Genomic DNA, 24,485 nt, shown 5'->3' with positions numbered 1-24,485 from the left:
CACTATGCCTTCCTCCTCTTTTCTCCGATAAGCCAGGCGCTTATCAGTTTACCCGAAGACTATCCGAAATGACCGCGGACTAAGCTCACAGTTCCAACAGCCGAGGGATCTGTTTAAAGTGTGTAGTTAACAGGATAATTGGCGCTATTTTGGCCAGAACAAAGCAACGGGAAAAGAAGGAAGCACATGGTCTTGAAAGGGGTTGTGTTGCTATATGCTAGCTAGCTGGAGTAATTAGAGCTTTTGTTTCAATATTTCAGCATCGCTGAACGGGTCGGGTTCTATGTATACACCTTTGTCAATCTTCTGTAGGAATAGGTTACACAAGGTTTAGATAGACCCTTTGACATCTTGACACTAGCCTAGGGAGGCGAAATGGCGACATTGATATTACTGTATTTAAATTAAGCTTGAGGGCTGGAAAGGATACTACAAATCCTAGCGTTGACATTTGGTGTTTGCGATTGTGATAGCCACCAATATCTAGCTGTGTTTAGCTTTTGTTGACAGATACAGTTGGGGTAAAGTTAGTTGCTAGGTCTTCTCGGGTTCTGTGTAACGTGCATGATAATCAAGTACCAACCAAGTCTCCCAATCTCCCCCCTTCATATCTAATCAACAATCCGTTAACCAAAAAGGTGAAGGCAATAATGTGTCAAGACGCTCTGTTAAAGTCTGAAGTTGCAATCCTTCAATAGGCAAATGAGACTTTGGCAAGCATCGTAATACAAAAAAGTCCCAGCTACGGAATGGAGAGAGGATGGGTGCAGATGAAGGAAGGGGTGGGATTGATCAGAAAGACGTTGATGTGCGGGTGATGGTCAAGGAAGATTGAGGCTGGCAAAATCGGAATAGTTTCAGTTAATTAAATGCTTTATTGTGCTTTTATGGCAAGTTCTGTCTAGAGAGTCAATATTGTTAGTTCACTTGCTTTTTGGTGCACCCGCGTATAATGCACGTCACGATTTCTAGGTGATATTAAATGAATCTTTGAACTGTATTAGGAAACGAGAACTAAGGAAAAAGAAAGAAAAGCCGGTAAAACTATCTCAACTTGCGGGATCTTGAGAATCAGCTCGACGTGTAAGCCATTCGTGAAGTAGGTCTTGTGTCTGTGCCCGCTGCTGGGGATTGCGTGTTAGGGAGGTTTCATCCAGATCAACAACTTGCTGAAGCAGCTCAATAGCAGGCTGGGATTGGCCATTGGCGTAATAAGCTATTGCAAGCTCATGTTGAGATGCCAGGCGATCAGGATGATCAGCTGCTAGAGATTCCTCCCTCATCTTCACGACATGCTCAAGCATTGAAACTGCCTTGCCTATTTGCCCATCAGCACGGTATGCTATGGCAAGCGCATGTTGATATGACAGACGAGAAGGATGGTCAACTACTAGAGATTCCTCTCCCGTCTTCACGACATGCTCATGCATTGAAACTGCCTTGCCGATTTGCCCATTATCACGGTATGCTATAGCAAGCGCATGTTGAGATGCCAGACGAGAAGGATGATCAACTACTAGAGATTCCTCTCCCATCTTCACGACATGCTCATGCATTGCAACTGCCTTGCTGATTTGCCCATCAGCACGGTATGCTCCTGCAAGCGCATGTTGAGATGCCAGACGAGAAGGATGATTAGCTGCTAGAAATTCCTCCTTCGTCTTCACGACATGCTCAAGCATTTCAATTGCCTTGCTGATTTGCCCATTAGCATGGTATGCTCCTGCAAGCGAATGTTGAGATTTCAGACGAGAAGGATGATCAGCTGCTAGAGATTCCTCCCTCGTCTTCACGACATGCTCAAGCATTGAAACTGCCTTGCCTATTTGCCCATTACCACGGTATGCTATAGCAAGCGCATGTTGAGATGCCAAACGGGAAGGATGATTAGCTGCTAGAGATTCCTCCCTCATCTTCACGACATGCTCAAGCATTGCAACTGCCTTGCTGATTTGCCCATTAGCACGGTATGCCCCTGCAAGCGCATGTTGGGATGCCAGACGAGAAGGATGATCAGCTGCTAGAGATTCTTGCACCTCTACTACATGCTCAAGCATCCTCACCGCATCTCGATTATTACCGTCGCTTTTTAAACATTTGCCAACCTTCAATTCTAGCCGAGCGGTGCTTTCATCACTGGTCTTTTCAATCTTGGCAACACGCAATGCATGAGGCAGGTATTGGCGCCAAAGGAACCGGTTGTTCCAGCGGTTGCTCGGAAATATCGAAGCCATGTGATCAACAACAGTCACCATGTATTTCTCTTCATCCTTTAGCCCTTTGAACCATAGCTGTGTTGTCAAATGCACAAGGCTATGCATATCAAACATCTTGGGTTCCTTTCGTCGGCTGATAAAACCATAGTCCAACAGTATTCCAATGGCGTCTACTAGCGACTTCTTTTTATCAGAGCCCGGCAACATGGTTCGGGGGATAGCCTTTGGCTCGACTTTCGCAATAAACCGCAGTAGATTCACTGCATCCGGTGAAGACTTTCGGATTTGCTGGAAAGTAATAAGCCAGGTAGTTGCGACAGCACTCTGAGAAATTTCGGGGTGCATAATATCCATATGGCTATATTTTAGGAGGTTAATTTTGTCTTCGTTAGACTCCCTCAATAGCTCGAGATACTCAGCGATGGATATCTGTTTGACGGCCATATAATCTGCAGCTTGGGCAATTGCTAATGGGAGGCGGCATAACTCGTTGAGAATCTCATTGATCAGGGCCTTGTTCTGATCGTGTAAATCATCACTAAGACCCTTTACACCGCGAATCAGCATACTTGTCAAGTCGTCTGACGACATTTCGCCGAGCTCAAGATTATCATCTTCAACAGCCAACCAGGCAACCTTCCTGGACCTTGTAGTAATCATGACTCGTCCCTGCTCACTCTGTGGAAGATAGCTGCTAATTCTATCCTCTTTGGCAGCAGCATCAAAGAGACTAGTATCGTCGACGTTGTCGAGAATAAGAAGCCATTTTCCACACTTATCAGCGTCCAAGTAGTTCTTGACCAGTTTTCGTGGATCCTCATTATCAGATGCTTCGATGTTTAGCGCCTCTGTAAGCTCCTTGCAAGAATTGCGAAATCCATCCATGCTAGCAGCAGTCACCCAAAAGACAGAGTAGTCGGTGTATTTTACCTTCACCATACACGCAAACTTCAAGGCTACCTGGGTTTTGCCCATTCCACCTAGACCTACAAGTGCAACTTGCTGAAAGCCGGCCTGGGTGAAGAGCATGTCGTCTAACTTCGAGAGAATGTCCTGACGGCCGATAAATTTGGAGTTTTCGCGGAATGGAAGATAATAGACTGATGCAGGGCCTGTGAATATTGTTAGCTTGGTTCTGGTAGTCCTTATAAAGCTTCCCATCATCTTGTACTAACCATCTGACTTCCCTGGCTGTTCTGAAACCACCGGAAAACCGTTTATCATGATCTCGGCGAAACTCTCGACGCAATGTTGTTTCTCGCCGAGGTAGTTTTTTGTATGTGCTGCCACCTCGGACGGCTCGACGCAAGCTGAACTCTCGATTGGCCCCTGGCTATCGGCAGTGTTAAACCGATGATATCTCCCTTTTTTGCTGGAGTATTCCGCTTCAAGCTCATTTACAACTCCTCTGGAACTAGTTGCCATTTTCTCGAGACTTTCTCTGATGGATCTTTTTGTATTGCCCATTTCAATGGGACCACCAAAACCTGTGCCAATGCTCAATATCAGCATCTCCTGCTGGTCTGAAAGCAGTGTGGTCGCCTCTTTGATCAGGATCTTGCATGGGTTGCTGTGTCCAAAGCTGCTATTCATGAACTTTTCATTATCTCGCCCTAGTTTGATAGGCTTGAAAAGGTTGGCCATTGCAGATGTCGCTCTGGCCACCTCCCATATTTTGCATTCTGACCAGCCAGTTGTAGCCTGGTACGTTCTAAACAGTATAGGAGCGGCATTGATATCGACCTTCGTTGTGGCTAGGACAACACTGTATGAGATTCGTGACAAGTTAGATTTATGGTCTATCGAGTGAGTGGAGAGCTAGAACTTACGTATTGACGCATTGTTGGTATAGGAACTTTTCGTTTTCATGTTGACATGTATCCACTGTAGACTTGCCATCGTTCCGTTCTTGGATACATTTGTCGAGAGGGCAATTCTCCCGAATAGCTTTTTTCAATGCGTTTTCCAGGTTCGTAGTCGGGATACTTAACGTTAATTTCGCCCAGAGTCTCGTAAACCATTTTTGCTTGCCTGGAGTGAATGCCGCACTGCATATTTCCTTGTATGTCTTGATGCAATCGTCAATCGACATACCCAATCGGCCAAGCATTATGGCGACGATACTGCATGGGGGTTGTTAATAAGATTTCAGAAATACACAGACATGGCAAAAGCCTTACCCTCCTGTCCCTGTACCGCCAATGAGGTTGAATCTCTCGCAGGGCCTTGGTGTTTTGTCAAGGCCTTCGGTCTTCTGGATAGTCTCCATGATATTCTCGAGGATCAAAAGACTGGATAGTCCACCAACGCCACCGTCATCTACAACTGTTAGTGGTACGATGGCAGGCAAAGATAGAGATGACATACCCAGAGAGAGGATCTTGAATGGCTGGGCATTTTCACTTGGCTGCGTAGCGGAGCTCATCTTTGTTTGCGAAACCTGTAACTGAGGACTAAAAACCAAGTGCAAAGAAGACAAGTATGCGATAGATGGCGAAAGTAAACAAGAAACTAGATAGCTGTGGGAGTATCTTCAAAGCAAAAGCCATATGTTCACGCTCAGGCGAGAGATCAAGAAGGCAAAGAAGAAGTTGGGCTGTAACTACGTTACGTGGACACTGTGAAAAGCACATGTACACATGTACACATGCTATTCGCTGCCTAACTCGTATTAGGCTCGGCTAATTACACTGGCGGTTCTTTCACTTGGAAAATGACATGATTGGCTAGCCATGCAGGCGAGGTCACATCTGATGGCCTGTCGCTATTTCCCACCAAAAGCCACCACTGCTAACGCTTTGTGCTGTCGTCGAATCCTTACGATAGCGGTAGAGGAGGCTAGCATCAACATGCCAATCTCAAATAGTGAGAGGCGTAGACCGAACATAGGAAGTACATGTCTATATGATATGCCTATCAGCAGCTGGGACACCGCCGATCACGCTTGCAAAAAGTCACAAAGCTTAAAAAGTTTGGGCCAGCATCATGTTCCTGGCTCATGTACTGCTTATCGCACACATCAAACAATCAAACAGCAAACTTGGAGCCAATGTGTTATAGAAGGTGCACAAGGACAGCAGGAGGATTGGAAAATAGAGTGAGAATTTACAAAATGATCTTTTATTTCGACACGTCGCTGTTCTAAGTTGTCCTTTAATACACCTTGCGCCTCGTTATCTTTATACACCAACCCTTTGTGGTAGGGCGTCACCCCTTTTCTGAGTCTTCAGCTACAGGAGTTGAGGGCATGCATGGGGGTGCCACACCATGGGATTTTTTCTCCATATTGATCTTCTACGCCCCATGTCTCTCTCCCTTGCATCAAACCCTTCAGGGTTTCGTAGTAGGCAGCGTGGCTGTTTACGTGTGTAGGTTGTGCACGTTGCAAGTAACGTTGTTCATAAGCGAGCGGACCACGAAACCCACTAGGCAGTCACTAACCCTTAGTTTTCCAAGATCCTCACGAACGATACCCTAAAGTGCCATCAGCTTGAATATCGCAATAGAGACATGGAGTGAAGAAACAACTGCCGTCATAAACGAGTGGATAGCCTCAACTTATGACTAATGAAGTATGGGGAGTAATTTTGCTTTTGTATAATGTGTATCATGAACGAGCGCACTAACCAAGTGTTGTTGAACTACTGGAGATGTGAGTGTTGACACAAGGCTACGGGGCATGTGGCAGATACAGAGAACTAACAGACGCAGAAGCAATCGCAGTCCTCACAGCAGTCATGATTGCAGCCAAAGTTCCCCCACCACACCACAAGCAGGGGGGATGGACCTGTGCGTGAATGACCTGGGGGTAGCAAACCGAATCGACAAGTGAAGGAGGAAGCCAGGCACTTCTCAGCTTGAAATCGGCAAGATCCAGCGCATTCTCGCAATGTGGGAAGCCGGTCCGGAAAGCCTAGCACTAGACAGCGCAATTTTCAGGGTGCACTGGGTTCCAGGGCACTGCAAATTCCCGAGAAAAGAGACAGTAGATCAGCTGGCCAAAGAAGGCTACAAGCGCGCGGATTTGCTGACTCCAGAGGGGACGGTGTCTCTGGCTGCAGCGAGACGCTGGAAGAAGGACGCATTCAGGGCCGATTTCAAGAACTAGATAAGAGACAACTACCCAAAGACTGATCACCTTGGAGGGACGTTGGGACTCACAAAGCCATGCAAGGTGAGCTGGATGAAAGGACAGCACCGGGGCTCTGTCGCTAGAGTTTTGGCAGCGCGCTCCAGACATGGCGATATCGAGCAGTACCACTCCCGGTTCAAGTATCAAAGCGCCAAGACAAAGCGCCATGTGCTGAACTGTGGCAGGCGGAAGGACTTCAACCAGGTTTTTGAAGAAACTCCTAGAGAAGATACCTAGCAGAGAAGCTGGTCCCGAAATGGAGGGCGTGCTGAGTAGGCACATGACAGGGGACGGGCTGGCACGGAGAGAAGTGGGGCGCTCTGTTTGGTTTGGAAGTTGCACAAATTACATACTAGGGTTAAAGTTTCAGCAACCCACTAGAGCTACGTATAGGATTAGGGCACGGATTAAAAGTGGGATTCAATGCTACTCTAACCAGACTTCAAAAAACAAAGGCTTGATGCTGGCGCGTGTCACCACAAGACTCCCCTGTTCTCGCTTCCTCTGGTTGATATTTTAGTCTCAAAAATGCCTCGACTAGATATTGCAATTAACGTCCTCCTCGGTTCTTATTCCCTTAATGACGCCGGATCAAAGATTCAATGCGCTGCATTAGCACACTATACTAAGCCTGCCGTCAAAAGCGACGTCACTACTGTAGAGGAAGGCTGACTCAACGCCATAAAATCTCTAAACCGCAGAACCCGGCTGATCAAAGGAAACAGATGATGGGGCACCAGTAAAACCACCATCTGACAGGGCTTTGGCTGAGAATGGCCTCACTACTATCCTAGTGATGGATACTAACTGGGCCCTCTGATGCTTGTCTACAAATACTAGGATTCATGCATCGCAATGCTGCTTCTTTCCAAGAGGCAGAGCAATGCGATTGATTGCACAGCCCAATGTGCTTACAGATCCAGACCTTCTTGCCTATGCTGTTGTTCTCAGTTTCAGTGTCTTGTACCAGAAAAACACAGATGCAATGCCGTCGCCAGCCGGGCAAAATATGCAGCGTCAATCATATATCGGTTGAATCCTTGCATATATCAGGGTCATAGCTGCAGCAGCATTACGTTATTAGTCAGGCAGCACTAGGCTACAGCTCGGTTGCCTTTCCCTCCCCGCATCGTCGCCAATAGAGCTGCTCTACTCGTAGAGCAATCGCCTCTCTAAATAGTCCGCTATCTATAATCACCAATCTCCTATTATCACTCTGTATTGCAACACATTTCCTTAGGCCATTGTGAAGAGGCTGTTAAATATGGCTAAGCCTCAAATCCGGAGCCTTTTGAAGCGTCTCACTCGACACCACAGCTCGCCCGAGCCACCTATGATACCTTCGCATGTCCCAGCACAATCAGAGCCTGGGCAAAGTCAGCCAACGCCGCTGAGTGCACCCTCGCGACTGGCATCCAAGCCTGAGTCAGCCTCTAGTCTTGATCTGCGAGAGAGGATTTGGAAACAGGCATATGATGAATCAAGACAGGAAGAGCCAGACTTGGTAGAAGCGCTTGAGAATATTGTCTTAGCCCAACTCTGTAATAACGAAAAACCCACCGGATTCTCCAGTCTCATTCAAGGCCGGGAGAGAATAGACCGGAAAGTTACACTATGTGAAGTGCAGGAGTTTGTTTGGGATAGAATCGAACGCATGGAAAAGGAAACCTCCATCAAGCAAGATATCAGCGGGGCGTTGCAAGCAATGCAAGCTATCAGAGGAATCATCAATGGGGCTATACGTGCTGCCACAGAAGCCGCTGCTGTGTGGGCGACTGTCTGTCTCAGCGTTGAGGTATACAAATTAACCCCGCTAGGGCAACACGTGGGATACTTTTATTTGCTAACATTATTAAACAGGTTTTGTCAAACCCCATTACTGAGGCACTGGAAAATCGCAGAGGCTTACAATATGTTGTGGGCAAAATGGAGTGGTACTGGAACCTGGCAGACCTTCTACTTGATAAAAACCAGTGCGAGACAACTACAGCTAAAATGCAAGGGGAGTTGGAAAGGGAAATGGTACATCTGTTCCAGAAACTCTTGCTATACCAAATGAGGAGCATTCGTCTTTACCACCACAGCCGGCCTACCACCATTACTAGGGATACGTTTCGGATCGGCGACTGGACAGGCCAACTGAATAACATCAAAAAGGCCGAAGAGACCGTGGAACGCCATATAGACCAGTGCAACACTCAAGAGAGCAAGATATGGCTACAGAGTCTTAAAGACACAACGGGCGTCCTGCAGCAAAGTCTTCAAAACATCGAGAAAACGGCACAGAAACAAATCGAGCAACGGGCGAAGACGCACAAAGATGACCATGACAAACAATGCCTTTCCGATCTTCACATAACCGATCCCCAGATAGATAAGAAGAATATCGAGGAACAAAAAGGCGGTTTACTGAAAGACTGCTACGAATGGATTTTCAATCACAGAAACTTCCGGCGGTTCCAAAGCGAGACGGAGAGCCGGATTCTATGGATTAGGGGGCACGTCGGCAAGGGCAAAACAATGGTTCTGTGTGGCCTTATCAACGAGCTAGAGTCATATTCGCCAGCGCCAGTCGCATATTTCTTCTGCCAGGCTATACACGGCTGGCGCCTAAGCGCGGCTACCTCTGTTCTACGAGGTCTAATCTATCATCTTGCACGCCAAAATCCACAGCTGACCAAGTATGTTCGAGAAAAACACGATGACCATAAAAATGTCTTCAACAGCGCAGATGCCTGGAAGAATCTCTGCGAGATAATGACTCAAATGCTGAACGACCCAATTCTGGAAAACGTCATCCTAATCGTGGATGCCCTGGACGAGTGTAGTCAGGAGTTGGAATCTCTGCTTGGCTTCATCACTCGGCCCTCATCTGCGAAATGGATTCTATCAAGCCGCAATTGGTCATATATCGAGAGGCGCCTGGACGCCACAGAGCAAACAGTTAAGATACACCTCGAACTCAATCCAGATCCACTTTCCAAGGCAGTCAGATTTTATATCAACGTTCGAGTGGAGCGCCTAGCAAAAGACAACGGATATGACGAGGCTATGAAGAACGCCGTCTTGGAGTATTTGATTGCAAATGCTCAAGACACTTTCCTCTGGGTAGCCCTAGCTTGTCAAGAGCTTTCTAATCTGGATCCCATGAAACAACACACCCTAAGTGCACTCGAGACACTTCCGCCTGGAATCGACCCTTTATACAAGCGCATGCTAAAACGCATTTGTCAGTCTGAAGATGGTCCTATTTGCAGGGAAGTCCTTGCTACAGCCTTAACTGTATATCAACCTATTACTTTGCAGCAGCTAGCCGCCCTCGTCAAGGAACTCGAGGACTATGGCGAGCGGGAGGTAAAAGACATCATCACCTCTTGTAGCCCTTTTCTAACTTTTCGAGATAATTTTGTCTATTTCGTACACCACTCTGCAAAAGACTACTTGCTAAGGAAAGCCTCAGACAAGGTACTCCCTTCTGGTGTTTTAAACCAGCATAAAATAGTATTCGAGCGATCACTGGACTTTCTTTGCAGAACACTAAAACGAGACATTTACAACCTGCAAGACCCGGGGTGTCTTATTGATCAGGTTTCGGCTCCTGACCCCGACCCGTTGGCTACTATTCAATACTCCTGTTTTTCCTGGGTTAGCCACCTTCGCGACTCGGAAACATCTCGATTAGTCTATGGAAATGATAAAATCTTGGCCTTCTTTAAACAAAAGTATCTTCACTGGCTAGAAGCTGCCAGCCTGCTCCATAGCTTTCCAGCTGCTGCAAAAATAATGGCAAAGTTAGAGTTTAATTTGGTTGGTATTTTCGCATTCCAAAGGTTATTGACAGGACAGTATCTGACATTTCATAGCACGAGAACGCATCTCAAGAACTCCGAGACATCATCAAAGATGCACGTCGATTTCTCCTCTTCCATGGAAGAGCTATTGAAGTTGCTCCACTACAGGCTTACGTGTCAGCTATGATATTCAGCCCTGCCGCCAGCTTAACAAGAAAGCATTTTAGCCACGAACAGCCAGACTGGGTCGAGTTGAAGCCCAAGGTTGGCGAAGACAGCAATCCTTGTCTACAGACCCTTGGGGGGCACTGTGACAATGTGACGTCAGTGGTGTTCTCACATGATGGACAGCAATTGGCATCGGGGTCAGGCGATAAAACGGTCAAGATCTGGGATCCCGAATCTGGCGCTTGCATGCAGACCTTTGAGGGCCATGATGGCTGGGTCAGATCAGTGGCGTTCTCACATGATGGGCAGCGACTGGCATCGAGCTCGGATGACAAAACAGTCAAGATCTGGGATGTCGCCTCTGGCGCGTGTCTGCGAACCCTCGAGGGCCATGAGGATCGCGTGAAATCAGCAGTGTTCTCAAAGGATGGGCGGCGAATAGTATCAGGGTCAGATGACGAGACAGTCAAAATCTGGGATGCCATTTCTGGCGAATTTCTGCAGACGCTTGAGGATCATCATAGTTGGGTGATATCAGTGGTTTTCTCGCATGATGGAAGACGACTAGCATCAGGCTCTGCGGATGAGACGATCAAGATCTGGGATCCTACTTCTGGTGCATGTTTACGGACTCTCAGGGGTCATTGCAGGGATGTGGTATCAGTAGTATTCTCAAATGATGGTCAGCGACTAGCATCAGGGTCGGATGACAAAACAGTCAAGATCTGGGATCCCGATTCCGGCGAATGTCTGCTAACCCTTGAAGGCCACGATCGTTGGGTGACATCGGTGGCATTCTCAAATGATGGGCAGCGGCTGGCATCAGTGTCTTGGGACAAAACAACCAAGATCTGGGATGCCAATTCTGGCGCGTGCCTTCAAATTCTCGAGGGCCATGATGGCTGCGTTACATCAGTGGTTTTCTCGCCTGATAGCCAGCGGCTAGCATCAGGGTCTGCAGATGAGACAGTCAAGATCTGGAATGCCACCTCTGGCACGTCTCTTCAGACCCTTGAGGGCCATCACAATTACGTGTCATCAGTGGTCCTGTCAAATGATGGGCAGCGGCTAGCATCAGGGTCTACTGGCAAGACACTCAAGATATGGGATCCCACTTCCGGCACATGTCTGAAAACCCTTGAGGGCCACCATCTTTCGGTCTCATCAGTGGTCTTCTCCAATGATGGACTGCAACTAGCATCGGGGTCCAGGGACAATACATTGAAGATCTGGGACGTTACCTCTGGCTCTTGTCTGCAAACCCTCAAGGGCCATGATGGTTGGATCACATCAGTAGTCTTCTCGCATAATAACCAGCGGCTTGCATCGGGGTCTGCAGATGAGACAATCAAGATCTGGAATGCCGCCTCTGGCGCTTGTCTAAAAACCTTTGGGGGCCATCGTCACTCTGTGGCATCGATGGCCTTCTCGAAGGATGGTCAGCGCTTGGCATTAGGGTCTTGGGACGGCACAATCAGGATCTGGGACGGCACATCTGGCGCATGTCTACAGACCCTTGAGGGCCACGATTATTGGGTGACATCAGTGATGTTCTCCAATGATGGCTGGCAACTGGCATCAAGGTCTGCCGACAGAACCGCCAAGATCTGGGATGTCATTTCCGGTACATGTCTGCGGACCCTTCCCACCAGCGATACTACCTATTACGCCCCTTCAGATTCTGGATTTCTAGACGCAGGAATTTCAGTAGCAGTTTCAGTGCCATCAATTCACCAATCTTCCCTGATTCACTCCAACCCATATAGCTATGGTTTCAGCGATGATAATTCATGGATTACGAAGGATGGACGAAAGCTAGTTTGGCTGCCGCTGGATTATCGCCCTCTACAGTCATCGGCAGTGGCAGGTACAAGGCTTGCGCTTGTTTGCCCCCCTAACCGTATCATAGTCATAGGATTTAGATCCACTGGCTGGCATGAGAAGTCTGTGATTCAACTCAACCATCGATAAAGTATATTGCCAGATCGGAAGCTTACATCAGTTTGGAAATTCAGTATGTATGCATTACTTCGACTATGGGATATTTATACTTGGGTTTACAGTCGTGCGTTCTTGCCTGCACGTCTGCTTATGCATGTTCTAACAAAGACACAAGACGGCGAACGTGCAAGATAAGTGAATACACCAAAAACTTTCCAATCTCTCCTCTCTACATCTAATCAACCATCTATGCGCCAAAAAACATAGCACAATCGAAAAACGAGGCTAATATTATTCTCGCTCTTCAGGCCCTTCAAAGTCACCCTGAGCTAGGTCTCTGACCACGACGCGTCACCTGTCAGTAGGAGCTAGGCTTCCAGCTTCGTCAAACGGCAACCAGACCTCAAGACATGCTTTATTCGTAAATATGACTACGTGAGAGCCAAGTGTGAGAATCCGGCTATTATTTACAGTTTGCTCAGGCTTGTGGAGAACACCATCGCAAAATATGGTATCAGCCTAGCTGACATTGACAACTTTGATGAGACTAGCTTTATGATAGGTGTCATTGCAAGTGTAGTTGTCGTCACAATCGGCTTCTCTGAGGCAGGTTCGCCTGGTAGGAGGATGGAGGAAGGATCCCCATCGAACGTCTTCGTCAACTCCCTTGCGCCTGGTTTCCTATTCCATGTTACACCAACTAATTCTAATTGAAATTATTTCCCCATTTCCCTTTGTTCAACGTGACACAGAAAGTGACTGCAAGCCTAGCCATGTGATGTGCGATACTGATCGAGGAGGAGGCTGGTCCCCCCAACCCTTAGGTTTCTAAGACGCCAAAGACATTGCTAGAAGCTAATTTTCAATCTGACTATCTTGCAAGGCGGACTAGAAGGCGTCAGAGCAGCTTCCTAGCATCAAGTATTCAGGCACTCAAGTCACTTTCAAAAGGAACGAGGGCAATAGCGTATCAGAACACCCTGTTGAAGTCCAAGGTCCAGATCCTCCAACAGGTAAATGGACTCTTAGCCAGCACTATGAAGCAATGGAAACTCAGCTATAGATGAGAGGGGAGATGATTACAGATGAAGGAAGTGTTGTGACGATTTTGCATAGATGATATATTTACTTTAATCTATCTACAGAGAATCCTAGAACTATATATAAAGATGTGATGTGTGTCGGTCACGTGGCAGTGCCACAGTGTGGCTGATACTACGCATCACTACAGGAAGGAAGTGACATTGGTCAGAAACAGGTTGCTGTACAGGCGATGGTGGAATTATCTATGAGTGGTGGTCAGGGAGGGCCAGGGAGGGCCAGGGGCCAATGAGGCTAATGCAGCGTGAAACTTGTGATAAGGCTGGTCATAACTTAAAAAAGATATGAGAGTGATGTTGAAATACTAGAGGCGTCAGCAGTGATTAGTTTCAATTGATTAAATGCTGTGTTGTGTCTTTATACTACATTTTGCCCTGAGGGTCGAGATTTTTGGTGGATTCACTTGGTTGTTGCACTGACTTACAATACATGTTGTGGAGAATCTACAGCCATTCAGTAGAATACTGGGTAAGCCCACAACGTGAACCACTTTGTGAGCCTACGCAGTCAGGAAAACAAAACCTAGACTCTTACAACATAATAAAATTGATTAAAAACCTCGGTTCACAACAAGTTCACATGGTTTTTCTTTTATGGATTTCCCAGAGAGGAAAGAAAGGTGAAAAAATTGCAAGGCTGGGTTGAGAAGTTACCTAGGAAATTGTGACCCACATAATAGATGTCCACTAGCCATTTCCAAAGGCATGATAAACACGACCCTATGCCTTGGCCATAACCAACTTTCACTTCACTTCACTTCACATGACTGACTGGACATTTCGTATCCATCAACACTCCAACTCTTCTACTGCTTTATACACAAATAACTGACACTTCAAAATGGACAACCTAAATTTCTCGGATATAGAGGCGGTAAAGGCTGCTTTTGCAGCCATACAAAGGTATGTGATATGTGGTGCTGTATGAATAGATTGGATGTAATGTAATCTAACATCCACATGTCACTGTCAATAGGGAAAAAGACGCTGAAAAGGCTCAATCTGCCGCAAAAGACAAGCTCATTGCCGAAAAAGACGAGCTCATTGCTGCCGAAAGACTCCGCGCCGAAGAAGAAAAGGCTCAATCTGCCGAAAAAGACAAGCTCATTGCCGACAAAGACAAGCTCATTGCTGCCGAAAGACTCCGCGCCGAAGAAGAAAAGGCTCAATCTGCCGACAAAGACAAGCTCATTGCCGAAAAAGACGAGCTCATTTCTGCTGAAAAGGCTCGCGCTGATGCTGAAAAGGCTCGCGCTGATGCTGAAAAGGCCCTTAATGTTAGCACCTCCCTCCATGCATACTTGTATAATCTCTACGCCCACTGTTTCCAAACCATCACTGTTCTTCCACCCAAAGACGAAAACGCTACAGTCCCCAGCACAACATCTGTATCTAGGCGAAACTGCCCCAGGAAGTTGTTGCATTGGCGTGATTTCCCTGTCCTTCATGAGCAAAAATTCGCCAATCTTACCAACGCCTTTGGAAATAAGCTGTTGCTGCCATGCATTTCAGCACTCCGTGAAGATCAGAAAATAGTAGCTGAGTGGACACATGGTAGTGAAGGAGATTCTTCAAAATTCTGTTCAGCAGTCATTGAGCAGCCTACCGCTAATATTGCCAAAAATTGGCTGAAAATTGAGCCAAAGGGAATCGAAAAAATCGAATTTCGCACTAATATGCGCCACATCAAGCGTCTCATTGATCAGATTGAAGAATGTCATCGCCAAGAAGCTACTGTTGAGGTCTCAAGAGATGATGATGACTATAATAGTTCGAGCGATGTGGTCGATATTCTAGAACCCGTGACGATAATATCTGCATCTGCTTTACGTGGTCGCGGTGCTCCAAATGCCACAGTTAGCCTAAGGCCAAACCTAAAGCGGCCTGCTATATTGCCTCCTGACGCCAGTGAGCCACGCCCCAGCAAAGCGCAATCGCCAAATCGGAGCATAAAACCAGATGGCACTTGCGTTGCAATTATGGAAAAGACTCTCAAAGATAGGTGTCTCCTTGTTATTGAGCACAAGCCTGCTCATATACACACGCCAACTTTACTTGAGAATGCGCTTGAGCAAATCGCCAAGTCAGATGGCTCTATATTTCTTGGGTCGATGGGTCCTGAAAGCGTTAGTGGAACAAAGGAGATGCCGAAATCCCAAAAAGGCTTGGCAATAGTTGCCAAGGCCCTGCTACAGACATACAATTACATGGTCGCCCTTGGCCTCTCCTATGGCTACATTTCAACAGGGGAATGCACTGTTCTGCTTCACATTGACTATGAAGAGCCATCGGAGCTTTACTTCCATCTATGCGTCCACCAGAAAGATGTTAAAGGCATACCACTTCGCCCTGTCACGGCACCGCTGGCGCAAGATGATGACATTGCAGCTGCACTTGAAGATGGCATCAAGAACACACCCTGTGCGATTATCATGACTATGATACAGCTGGCCCTCAATCAGCCAAATCTTTCGGCCCAGGAAATTGCAAGTGTGCAAAAAGACCTCCCCAGATACCCGGATACCAAAAATCCGCCATCAGACCCATCTCCTGGACCTGGCAAAGGGGATGGAAATGGCGGTGGTAAGGGGGGTGGTAATCCCTCTTTGAGAGACAAATATCCACTACTACCCCCGCCTAGTGGAGGTTCGTCAAGCCAATCTCTCCAAGATCCTTCCAAACGGCAAATGGCAAACAAACACACTTACATGAACCCTGGGCCGCATCGTCCTCCCCAGCCTGAGTACTGCTCTCAAAAGTGCTTGTTGGGTGTAGTCAATGGCAGTTTTCTCGACGCATCATGCCCAAATAGCCACCTTCACCGGCAATATTCTGCCTCCTCAGATGGCAAACACCCACTTACACTTGCCCAGCTGGTGGATGTTATCCAGACGCAGCTCGATACTAACCTCGACTCTGATTGCGAAGTTCAGCGCCACAAGTCTGGCCTCTTTGGCACGCTTGTTAAGCTGACTGCCCATCCTTATGGCTATACATTTGTTGGCAAGGGGATGATGGACCTGGGCTTGCCGTTCATTCGCCATGAACTACAAGTGTACAGCCGACTGAGGCCTATTCAGGGCGTCTTCGTTCCAGTGTGTCTTGGCCATGTCTCAATGCAGCAGACACTAAATGTCGAGTTCCTTCCCATCCGCCAAATGCTATTAATGTCTTACGCAGGCGAATCGGTTAGGGAGATGGGTGATGTTGTCGATAATATTGAAGCACAGCTGCTAGCGCTTGGGGTTGTGCATGGCGATATCCGTGAAGAGAATGTGACATATGATGCAATGTCTAGACAAACTATGTTGATTGATTTTCATCGGTCCCAGATCTTCGATCCCGCTCCAAAGACTACATTTGTAGGTCCTGCTAGGAGTGCAGTTTTGAAGCAGGAGCATATTCTAAATTCTTGGGATGATGGCAGATCCAAGAAAAGAATGCGGTTGGAAATTTAGTGTTCATTTCCTCTGAAATGAGATATCCAGAAGCCCTCCCCCTCTAGAAGGTGTTCTACTAGGCATGTATATAGTCCAAGAATGTGTAAGTGTTTCAGGTTTAAGATCAAGATTATGCACAGGTTACATCGATACCTAGTACAAGATAATTGCTAGTTATCACTCTACTCCCACTCAGCTGAGCATACACTTTGGTTACTCGCTATCAGTTCTAATCCGACTTTTTCTTTTGTGTTTTGAGGGTATTGTCTCCTGACTTGCTATCCCAGCAGACCACCGGCCACGAGAAAGGCCCGTCATGGTTCGTCGGAGCGCTCTTCTCAGACTTGCGGCGCGTGACAGTCTGCCACTAGCTGCTCGACTTGGCAGCCCTGTTGGACTTGCAGTATGCTACCGCCATCTCTATGACTGCTGGCTTTTGTGCGGCTCTCTCGGTCGCCTCAAGAGTGCGCTTTCGTGCTTCGGGGCTCTTCAGTAGGCTGAAACGCAAGACAATGCTCCCTGTGTCACAGCACCATCAATGAGTTAGAGCGGGACTCATCGGTGTTACTCTTCTATTTCTTTTGCCAAGCCACAAGTCGTGGTAAGCTAACTACGGCCACGTCTGTACTATGGGGCCTAGTTCATGGCCTCGCATGTCACCATCCACAGCTCATCACACACGTGTGATGGAGATACGATTATGTGGGGAAGAAGCTCTTCAGTAACAAGAGTGCTTAGCACGACCTCTGTGAGATAGGGACCTCTATGCCCCATGATCCCCCCCCCCCCCCCCAACTTACAGGCTGCCATCCTGATTGCCGATGTCTTGGACGAGTGTAGTGCAGAGCGGCAGCGTCTACTCAAATTCATCGCTAAACCCTCGCCTGCCAAATGGATTGTGTCAAGCTGTAGTTGGTCCGATATCGAAGAGAGTATATGGATGATGCAAAGCAAAAGGCCAGGGTCGACCAAGGCACATTTCTCTAGGCAGCCCTAGTTTGTCAAGACCTTTCCAAAACAAAATGCCCGAAAATGATGTACGCTTGGTAAACTGAAGCCATCTCTACCTAGACTTGGTTCCTCCTATGGGTAAATGCTGGAGCAAATCTCTCAGTCACAAGACCTTGAGCTTAGCATGGAGATCCTGGCCAAAACCTTTGTTTTATATCAAACTGTCATTCTATAGGAGTTGCATACCCTTGTCAAGCCATTTGAAGGCTTTGACAAATAGGATGTAGAAGAAGCCATAAGATCGTGTGTATTTTGTGCATCAGTCGGCAAAGGGCCACTTGGCGAAAAAGAGCCGTGAACAAGATACTTGGGTATTCGGGGTATTCCATACTAACATCAAATGGCCTTGTTACGATCGTTCGACCTTCTCCGCAAAACACTGGAGCATGACATTTATCGATGCTGTTCTCAAATGATAGACGGGGTCAGATAGCAAACAGTCGAGATCTGGGACGCGACTTTTGGCACATGTCTGCAGAACCTTGAGAGGTAAGATCGGTATCGTTTTGGAATGATCGACTGCGACTATATCTGATATTTATCTACACACATGCCTAGTACTTGCAGTCACGGTTTCTTTTGAGGCTTCTCATAATCCTTAGTAGAGAATCCACGTATTGTATGATCTAGAGCTATTGGGCTTCAGCTAGGCCAAAAGAATTCAGAAGACTAGCCTAGTATGATGAATTTCATCAATCTGTACTACAAACCTTGGTCTAAAACACCGCCAAAGCCAGAACCAAATCCTAGTGGGGAGTAGTCAAGAGGCTAACGCAAGACTCCCTCTGCACTTGCTGGCGTGTGATGATCACCCAGCAAGATGCTTCTATTGCTCGTTTAGGGGAAAGGAAGCACCAGCTCTTAGAGGTCCCAGTTGCCATGCGAGTGGGCTAGGAACATAGATCAAGATATTGTACAAACTTCTGGTTACACAGAGTCATTGTTACACGGAGTCCTAACCTCAACGAAAGCTTGTCTACCCGCAATCTTGGAACTTGTACAGAAATTAATGAATCCTAACAAGAGCATTCCTTTACATAGGGTCTCTATTCGTAGCCGTAGTTTTATCCTTTCCTCCCCTACTGTACCCAGCGTATTTTTACCTTGGAAGGCGGCTAGTGGAGTTTTTGCTCGCCCATAGCAACGTCAGTGAGTCTCTGGGCAAACTTTCGTAGCATCTCTTCTTACAACTACTAATACCTAGTTTTATACAATGATAAGTAGCTTCGTATTCTCCCTTCCCCCACCCTCGCTAGACTCTTTACCAAGCTCGATAAGAGCGGAATCTGGCGATAACTCCCAAGGCGCATTGTCTCGCAGTACCTTAAAATCACTGCTATCGTTGCTGACGAATGTTCCTGGGCGGTATCTAACTTCCAGCTAAAGGGCCTTACTACGTACCTCCCAAATACTCCATGACATGACGACCTGACTAGATCAAACTTTCAGATTTACGCAAATGAGTTAAAGAAGCATCACGCCAAAGGAAACAAAGAAGATACCTCGATATTAGAACGCTATGGCTCCAAGCCATTGATTGATTTGGAGGATGCGAGCACGGTGTATTAAATTAATTACTAGTCTCCTGTAGTCCCGCTTCTCGGTTCGTGTATAGCCACTCGGTAGACTTCATTTATGCAGAACCATTCCAGGAAAGATCGACTTTCATTTGCAAAAAGCGTCAAAGATCTACATCCTCAAAAGGACGCTTTTCTGTGGTTAGCGTGATCGTGCTTGAGGCGTCTCCAAAGCTGGCTCGGAGATACCCAAGTAGTCTAGTTTCCAGCTCCCCGCCAGATTTGCTACCTGGCTCAGTAATAGAAGAGATATGCGCAACGAACCCCAGTCATGTCAGGAGCTTTCTTGGAGGAAGCTTATTCGCTTGGTTGTTTACACAACTTGACAAACGTAGGTAGGTAGATAAAATAGCTACATATAAAGACGGCCTCTGGTTGTGACAATACCTATTGCCGGCCAAATACTCGAAGAACCAAGCCCCTTGACAATACACGTTTTATCCAATGCTTCAGTCAGTATCAGCAGGCGCTTCCCTCTTCCATCGCATCCTTTCCTTGGACATTGGTCGCTTCTGGCTCTATCCCCAGACTGGGCTAGGGCTGACTGTAGGATAGTCGAGCACTACTTCAAGATAAATCCATGTCAAGAAATCGGTATCCCTCGTCTTCTGTCTCTGCAATAGCCGCCCACGGACAAGGGCATGGACGAGATGCTTTGAAGGCCAATTATCAGTGCCCTTTCTAGGGAGAATAAAAATCATCCAACTGCCCTACTCGGCTCGCTGATCATTTGTCCAATCCGGCAAGTGGTCTACTACATCATCTCTCACTTGACATCAAGTCCATCACCATATCAAGCCTTCTGCCCAGCTATATCAAAGTGCTTTTCTCCCTCCCTCTGTTTAGTGCTTTCTAAGAAGAGGCAATGCCCTTTCCCCATCCATCTGCGCATTTCCTGCGAGTAATCGCACGGGATTCGCTAGTCTGTCAGTGGCAGGCCCCAGGTTTTACCACAACTATGCATGTATTAAGAGCTCTTATTCTAAAAACCTTGCGCTATACCCGAATGGCCTAGACGGTAGTGATTGTCCTGAACCGTAGACTAGAAGTAGCACCCCAGGGCAATGGGCGTTGGATCTAGCAGAATTACTCAGAATAACAGGTCCGATAGGAACGGTAGTCTTGTCTTGGCAAAGGCTGGCTGGCCTACGGTCAGCACCAATACCATGATTACATAGCATCTATTAGAAGGCGCTCCATCCCGTCCCGTGTTGTTGGCCAACCAGAGACTTGTTTGCTCTTGAATCCTTGAGACCGTAGGTACACTGTCCTACTATTCCTAATCCAGTGCATCAGAGAAGCCTTCTGCCTTCTGCCTTCTTCCTTTCTTTTTAATCCATACTAGCATCTAACGAGTCTGTCTGTCAGACAACAATCTGTAAGAAATAAGGATAGAGTTCCTTGGCGATGATGACATCTCACACATCCATTCATTCACACACATAAACATGTAAACAGTCCGCTTTTATACCGTTGATCTCGGACCGAGTCAAGTCAAGAGAAATGAAGTTCTTTTTACCCACATACACTTCTTCCAACGCTAAAGGTCCGCCAGGAGCAGAGCCTGAGCAAAGGGCAAGGATAGAGAACGAGACAATGAGGCAAAAATGAACGAAGGGCGGCAAAACAATCGAATAGAAAAGACAATGTCCCTATGGTAAATACGACACTAACATCGAACAGAAAATAAAAAGAAATAGGTAAAAAAAAAAAAAAAGGTGACAAAGTAACCAAGACGGCAGAACGCCAAAAGATCCCCTAATCAAGAAAATATGCAAAAGAGTCGAAAACCGGGACAGATGGAGGAAGAAACTAAAAATAACACAGCACCCCTAAATCGCCAATAAGAAAAGAAAAGAAAAGCAAAGTCCAAGTCTAGTTAGCGACCGTTGACTTTGCTGCGCTGTTCAAGAACAGAAGAGAAAGTAAATCAGAAGAAAAGGCGTAGAAGGGAAGAAAAGATAAACCAAAGAGCGGGTGTATGGATATGAAATCGTAGCAAACGAACAGAAAAGAGAAATAGAGGCAAGAGTAAACAGAGAAGAAGAAAAAAAAAAGGAACAAGTATGAAGGATATCGTGCAAAAATAGCGTTACTGCAGGAACAGAGAGAGCATGGAGGCGAAGAGGCCAGACACGGCAAGAGTGACAAGGGATGCAGAAGAAAGCTCATGAAGCGAGTATGTACAGACAGGCAGTGAAGTTGCAGGTGGTGCACATCTTGTCTGAAAAGACAAGATATAGCATCGCCCTCAAAATCACCTGCCACATTTCATGTAATATCGCCATTCAGCTCTTCCTACCTCCGCCCGTCATCCCTCTTCCTCTGGCTTTTTTCGATTCATTTTTTTAGTTAATTCCGAGTCGAACGACTTAGGCTTCTCTCGGGCATACGGTTCAAGCCAACATCAAAGTCGTACTCCAAGAGTGTATGCTCGTACTTGGAGGCCTTGAGGAACTTGGGCACTGAGTCCTGAAAAGCAGCAAATAAACATGTTAGTAACAGCATGATAATGGCATAAGAAAATGAATGGGCAGTTAATAAACTTACACTAGCCATGAGCTTGAACACAGCGCTCTGGGCGTCCTCAAACAGCGCCATGACGTCTTGCAAAGTCTCAACCATAGTGATGTCCTTGCCCACAGCCTTGGTCATGCGCATTGCTAGGTTGTTGCGCAACTGGTGGTCAATGTTCAGCTCGCAGGGTGAGCCGGGGGCCAAGAAGGCGTTGTAGATTCCATAGGCCTGGGCCATGATTTCTTTAATCATCTCCATGGCCTCGGTCGTCAGATTCTTCTGAGCAGCGTGAATAGCCATGCGACAAGCCTCAACAAACTCGTCCACATCCATGTAGAAGGACAAATTCTCCTCGCAGTGTGTTTCGCGCAAGTTCTCGCGGAAAAGCAGGCGAAGGGCAGCATCATTAAGAATCTTCTCCAAACGCTGTGTGTTCGAGTCACGGCCAGCACCTACGGTGCGGCCATTTGCCGATGAGGCATCGCCAGCCGCAGCGGTGCCGCCCCCTTCCGATGACCGTCCACGGGGGATGACGCCATTTATCAAGTCCTTGCCTCGTTGAGTTAGTTGATATACGGCATGCTTGGTTGGCTGAAAGTTGGCGTTTTGCGGGTGTTGGGAAATGTGAGTTCTATCAGCAATAACAGCCTCGATTAGGTTGTGTTCGACAAACATGGCCGCCAGTTCAACGACCTCTTTGCGCTCCACGATGGTGGCACAGTCCATGAGCCAGTCACAGACTGCCTTGCCGGTAAACGTGTCCTTGTAAGTGCGCCCATTGACGCGGCGCTCAGCAGCCATTTTGACGCCGGTCAGGCCATCGCGGTAGTCGTGCAGAGAGTCTGAGTCGGCAGAGCTTACAGTGCTCTTGATGTTAGGGCCGCGGGTGCCGATTAAACGGCGGAAAATAACCTCGATGATACCCTTGCCTGTCACAAGCTTATCGGTGTGGAGGTCACGCTCAAGAACCACAAGCTGCAAAAGCCCGCGGTTGATGAGCTCGGTGATTTGCTTTTGGGTGATGCCGTTGCGCTGGCAGAAACGGTCAAGCACGGCGAGGCCCTTGGGGGTCATCTGCCAGACCTGGCCCTTCATGCTGTAGACCTGCTGGTAGCGGCCGTCAGCAGATTCAATGAAGCGCGCCTCGACAAACCGCTGGCAAATGGACCTTGCCATGTTTTTAGCCATGGAAAAGGTCGTAGTGGTAGTGGTAGTAACAATGCGCGAGGGGTCCTTGGGGTCCGGCATGCGATTGGACTGGGAGAACTTGAGGGAGCTGAGGTTGTTGATGGCATCTTCAGACAGGAAAGTGTATTCGATGCGTGTTAACCGTACGCGATGAGAACCGAGAGGAAGCAGGCTGACAATTAGCGTAGAGAATAGATCCTTAAAATCCTGATTGTTGGAGAATGCCAGGGTTAGCAGACGAAAGACAAGGAAGAAGTGGCAAGAAGAAGAGACAAGATACATAGATAGACATAGACACATGAAGTGGGGGGGGGCAGCAGCACAAAGACTCACTCTAGTAAAAGGCCGATCATCATCGGTCATGCGTAGGAGGCGGGAAGATGTTTGGTGCATTTCGTTTGCGTTAGGGCCGACTTTGACAGGCGGCGGAAGGGATGGGTCAGTGTCGTCGTACGGCTGCGAAGCAAAAGCAAAGGTGACAGGGCCGCCTAGGTGCACAGATTGCTGATGCCTTTTGTGATGAGACGAGCCAGACAAAGGGGTCTCGAGGGCAGTGGTGTCGGCGTTAGGTACAGACGCAGCAAAGCCACTGGCACTTCCAACTGTAGCAGCGCTTCCACGTCTGAGAGAGGACCGAGAGGACTGAGGCGACAAACTCTGATCGGCTTGGGCGGGGAGAGCCAGCAGATTAGTGAATGACGAGTTGCTCTGGGCGGTAATTGACCTCGGGCTATTAGAGTGGGAGGCAGCAGACGAGTCAGTGAGTGTGCCGAAAGCGTTAAAGGCAAAAGCCAGCAGGTTCTTAGTCTGCGAAGCCGTGTATGAAATGCTCCGGTTGCGCGACGAGAGTGACAGGTTCAACGACTGGCGGCGAGACACAAGCTTAGCGTTGGAGAGGGCAGCCGGCGGCGGGGCTTGGATGGGAGAATTGCTGCTGGAGAACAGCGCGGAAAAGGCTGAAGCAGCAGAGGTAGCAGTAGTAGTGAGCGCAGAGGCGGGCTTGGCAATAGGAGAAGGGGAGGAGGAGGAGGAGGAAGGCGAAGCAACGGCAGCAATAGAAGCGGGAGTAGGAGGGGATGGATGTTGGGTTGCTATGGCTAGAGAAGAGTCCATCTAAAAGAGGAGGACACGAAGACAAGGGAAAGGAAAAGGAAAGGAAAAAGGAAAAGAAGCCACTAAAAGGGCGGGAAGGAGAATATAAAGAAGGATGGAGGGGAGGGCGTAGTGGATATATGTAGAAGAACGAAAGAGACTCAAAGGAACAGCAGCGGAGAGAGCAGCGGGAATGGGCCGCAGCTTAAAACATAAAACAAGTCAACAAAAAAGAAGTCCCACATAGAAAAGGATCTAGCGACTTTTTTATTTCCTTTTTCCTTTTTATCTTCAAGATAGGCTAGCAAGTGT

At 47.5% G+C, this 24,485-nt stretch overlaps 4 protein-coding genes across 4 annotated transcripts; 2 read left to right on the top strand and 2 right to left on the bottom strand.

The window, feature by feature from the left end:
• Nucleotides 1-1,049: 1,049 nt before the first annotated feature.
• HOO65_020123 (putative acyl transferase acyl hydrolase lysophospholipase) lies at nucleotides 1,050-4,641 on the bottom strand (the record flags this gene model as incomplete). The annotated part of the gene is made up of 5 exons (XM_071006340.1): nucleotides 1,050-3,328; nucleotides 3,392-3,981; nucleotides 4,046-4,339; nucleotides 4,397-4,535; nucleotides 4,584-4,641. The coding sequence occupies 5 exons, from the start codon at nucleotides 4,639-4,641 to the stop codon at nucleotides 1,050-1,052; spliced, it is 3,360 nt and encodes a 1,119-aa protein (XP_070860761.1).
• Nucleotides 4,642-7,612: 2,971 nt separating this feature from the next.
• HOO65_020122 (Vegetative incompatibility protein HET-E-1) lies at nucleotides 7,613-12,278 on the top strand (the record flags this gene model as incomplete). Its single annotated transcript, XM_071006277.1, has 3 exons — nucleotides 7,613-8,143; nucleotides 8,209-9,702; nucleotides 10,212-12,278. 3 exons carry the CDS (start codon nucleotides 7,613-7,615, stop codon nucleotides 12,276-12,278), a joined length of 4,092 nt encoding a protein of 1,363 aa, XP_070860760.1.
• Nucleotides 12,279-14,189: 1,911 nt separating this feature from the next.
• On the top strand, nucleotides 14,190-16,806 carry HOO65_020121 (uncharacterized protein; the record flags this gene model as incomplete). The annotated part of the gene is made up of 2 exons (XM_071006463.1): nucleotides 14,190-14,251; nucleotides 14,325-16,806. The coding sequence occupies 2 exons, from the start codon at nucleotides 14,190-14,192 to the stop codon at nucleotides 16,804-16,806; spliced, it is 2,544 nt and encodes an 847-aa protein (XP_070860759.1).
• A 4,922-nt stretch (nucleotides 16,807-21,728) lies between these two features.
• Nucleotides 21,729-24,194, bottom strand: HOO65_020120 (Developmental regulator flbA; the record flags this gene model as incomplete). Its single annotated transcript, XM_071006484.1, has 2 exons — nucleotides 21,729-21,848; nucleotides 21,927-24,194. The coding sequence occupies 2 exons, from the start codon at nucleotides 24,192-24,194 to the stop codon at nucleotides 21,729-21,731; spliced, it is 2,388 nt and encodes a 795-aa protein (XP_070860758.1).
• Nucleotides 24,195-24,485: the final 291 nt, after the last annotated feature.

This window comes from Ceratocystis lukuohia (assembly GCF_044167205.1).
Source record: "Ceratocystis lukuohia strain C4212 chromosome Unknown Supercontig2_pilon, whole genome shotgun sequence".
NCBI classification, from domain to species: domain Eukaryota; kingdom Fungi; phylum Ascomycota; class Sordariomycetes; order Microascales; family Ceratocystidaceae; genus Ceratocystis; species Ceratocystis lukuohia.
Note: the sequence above shows the minus strand (reverse complement) of the source record. Positions and strands in the feature narration are given on the sequence as shown.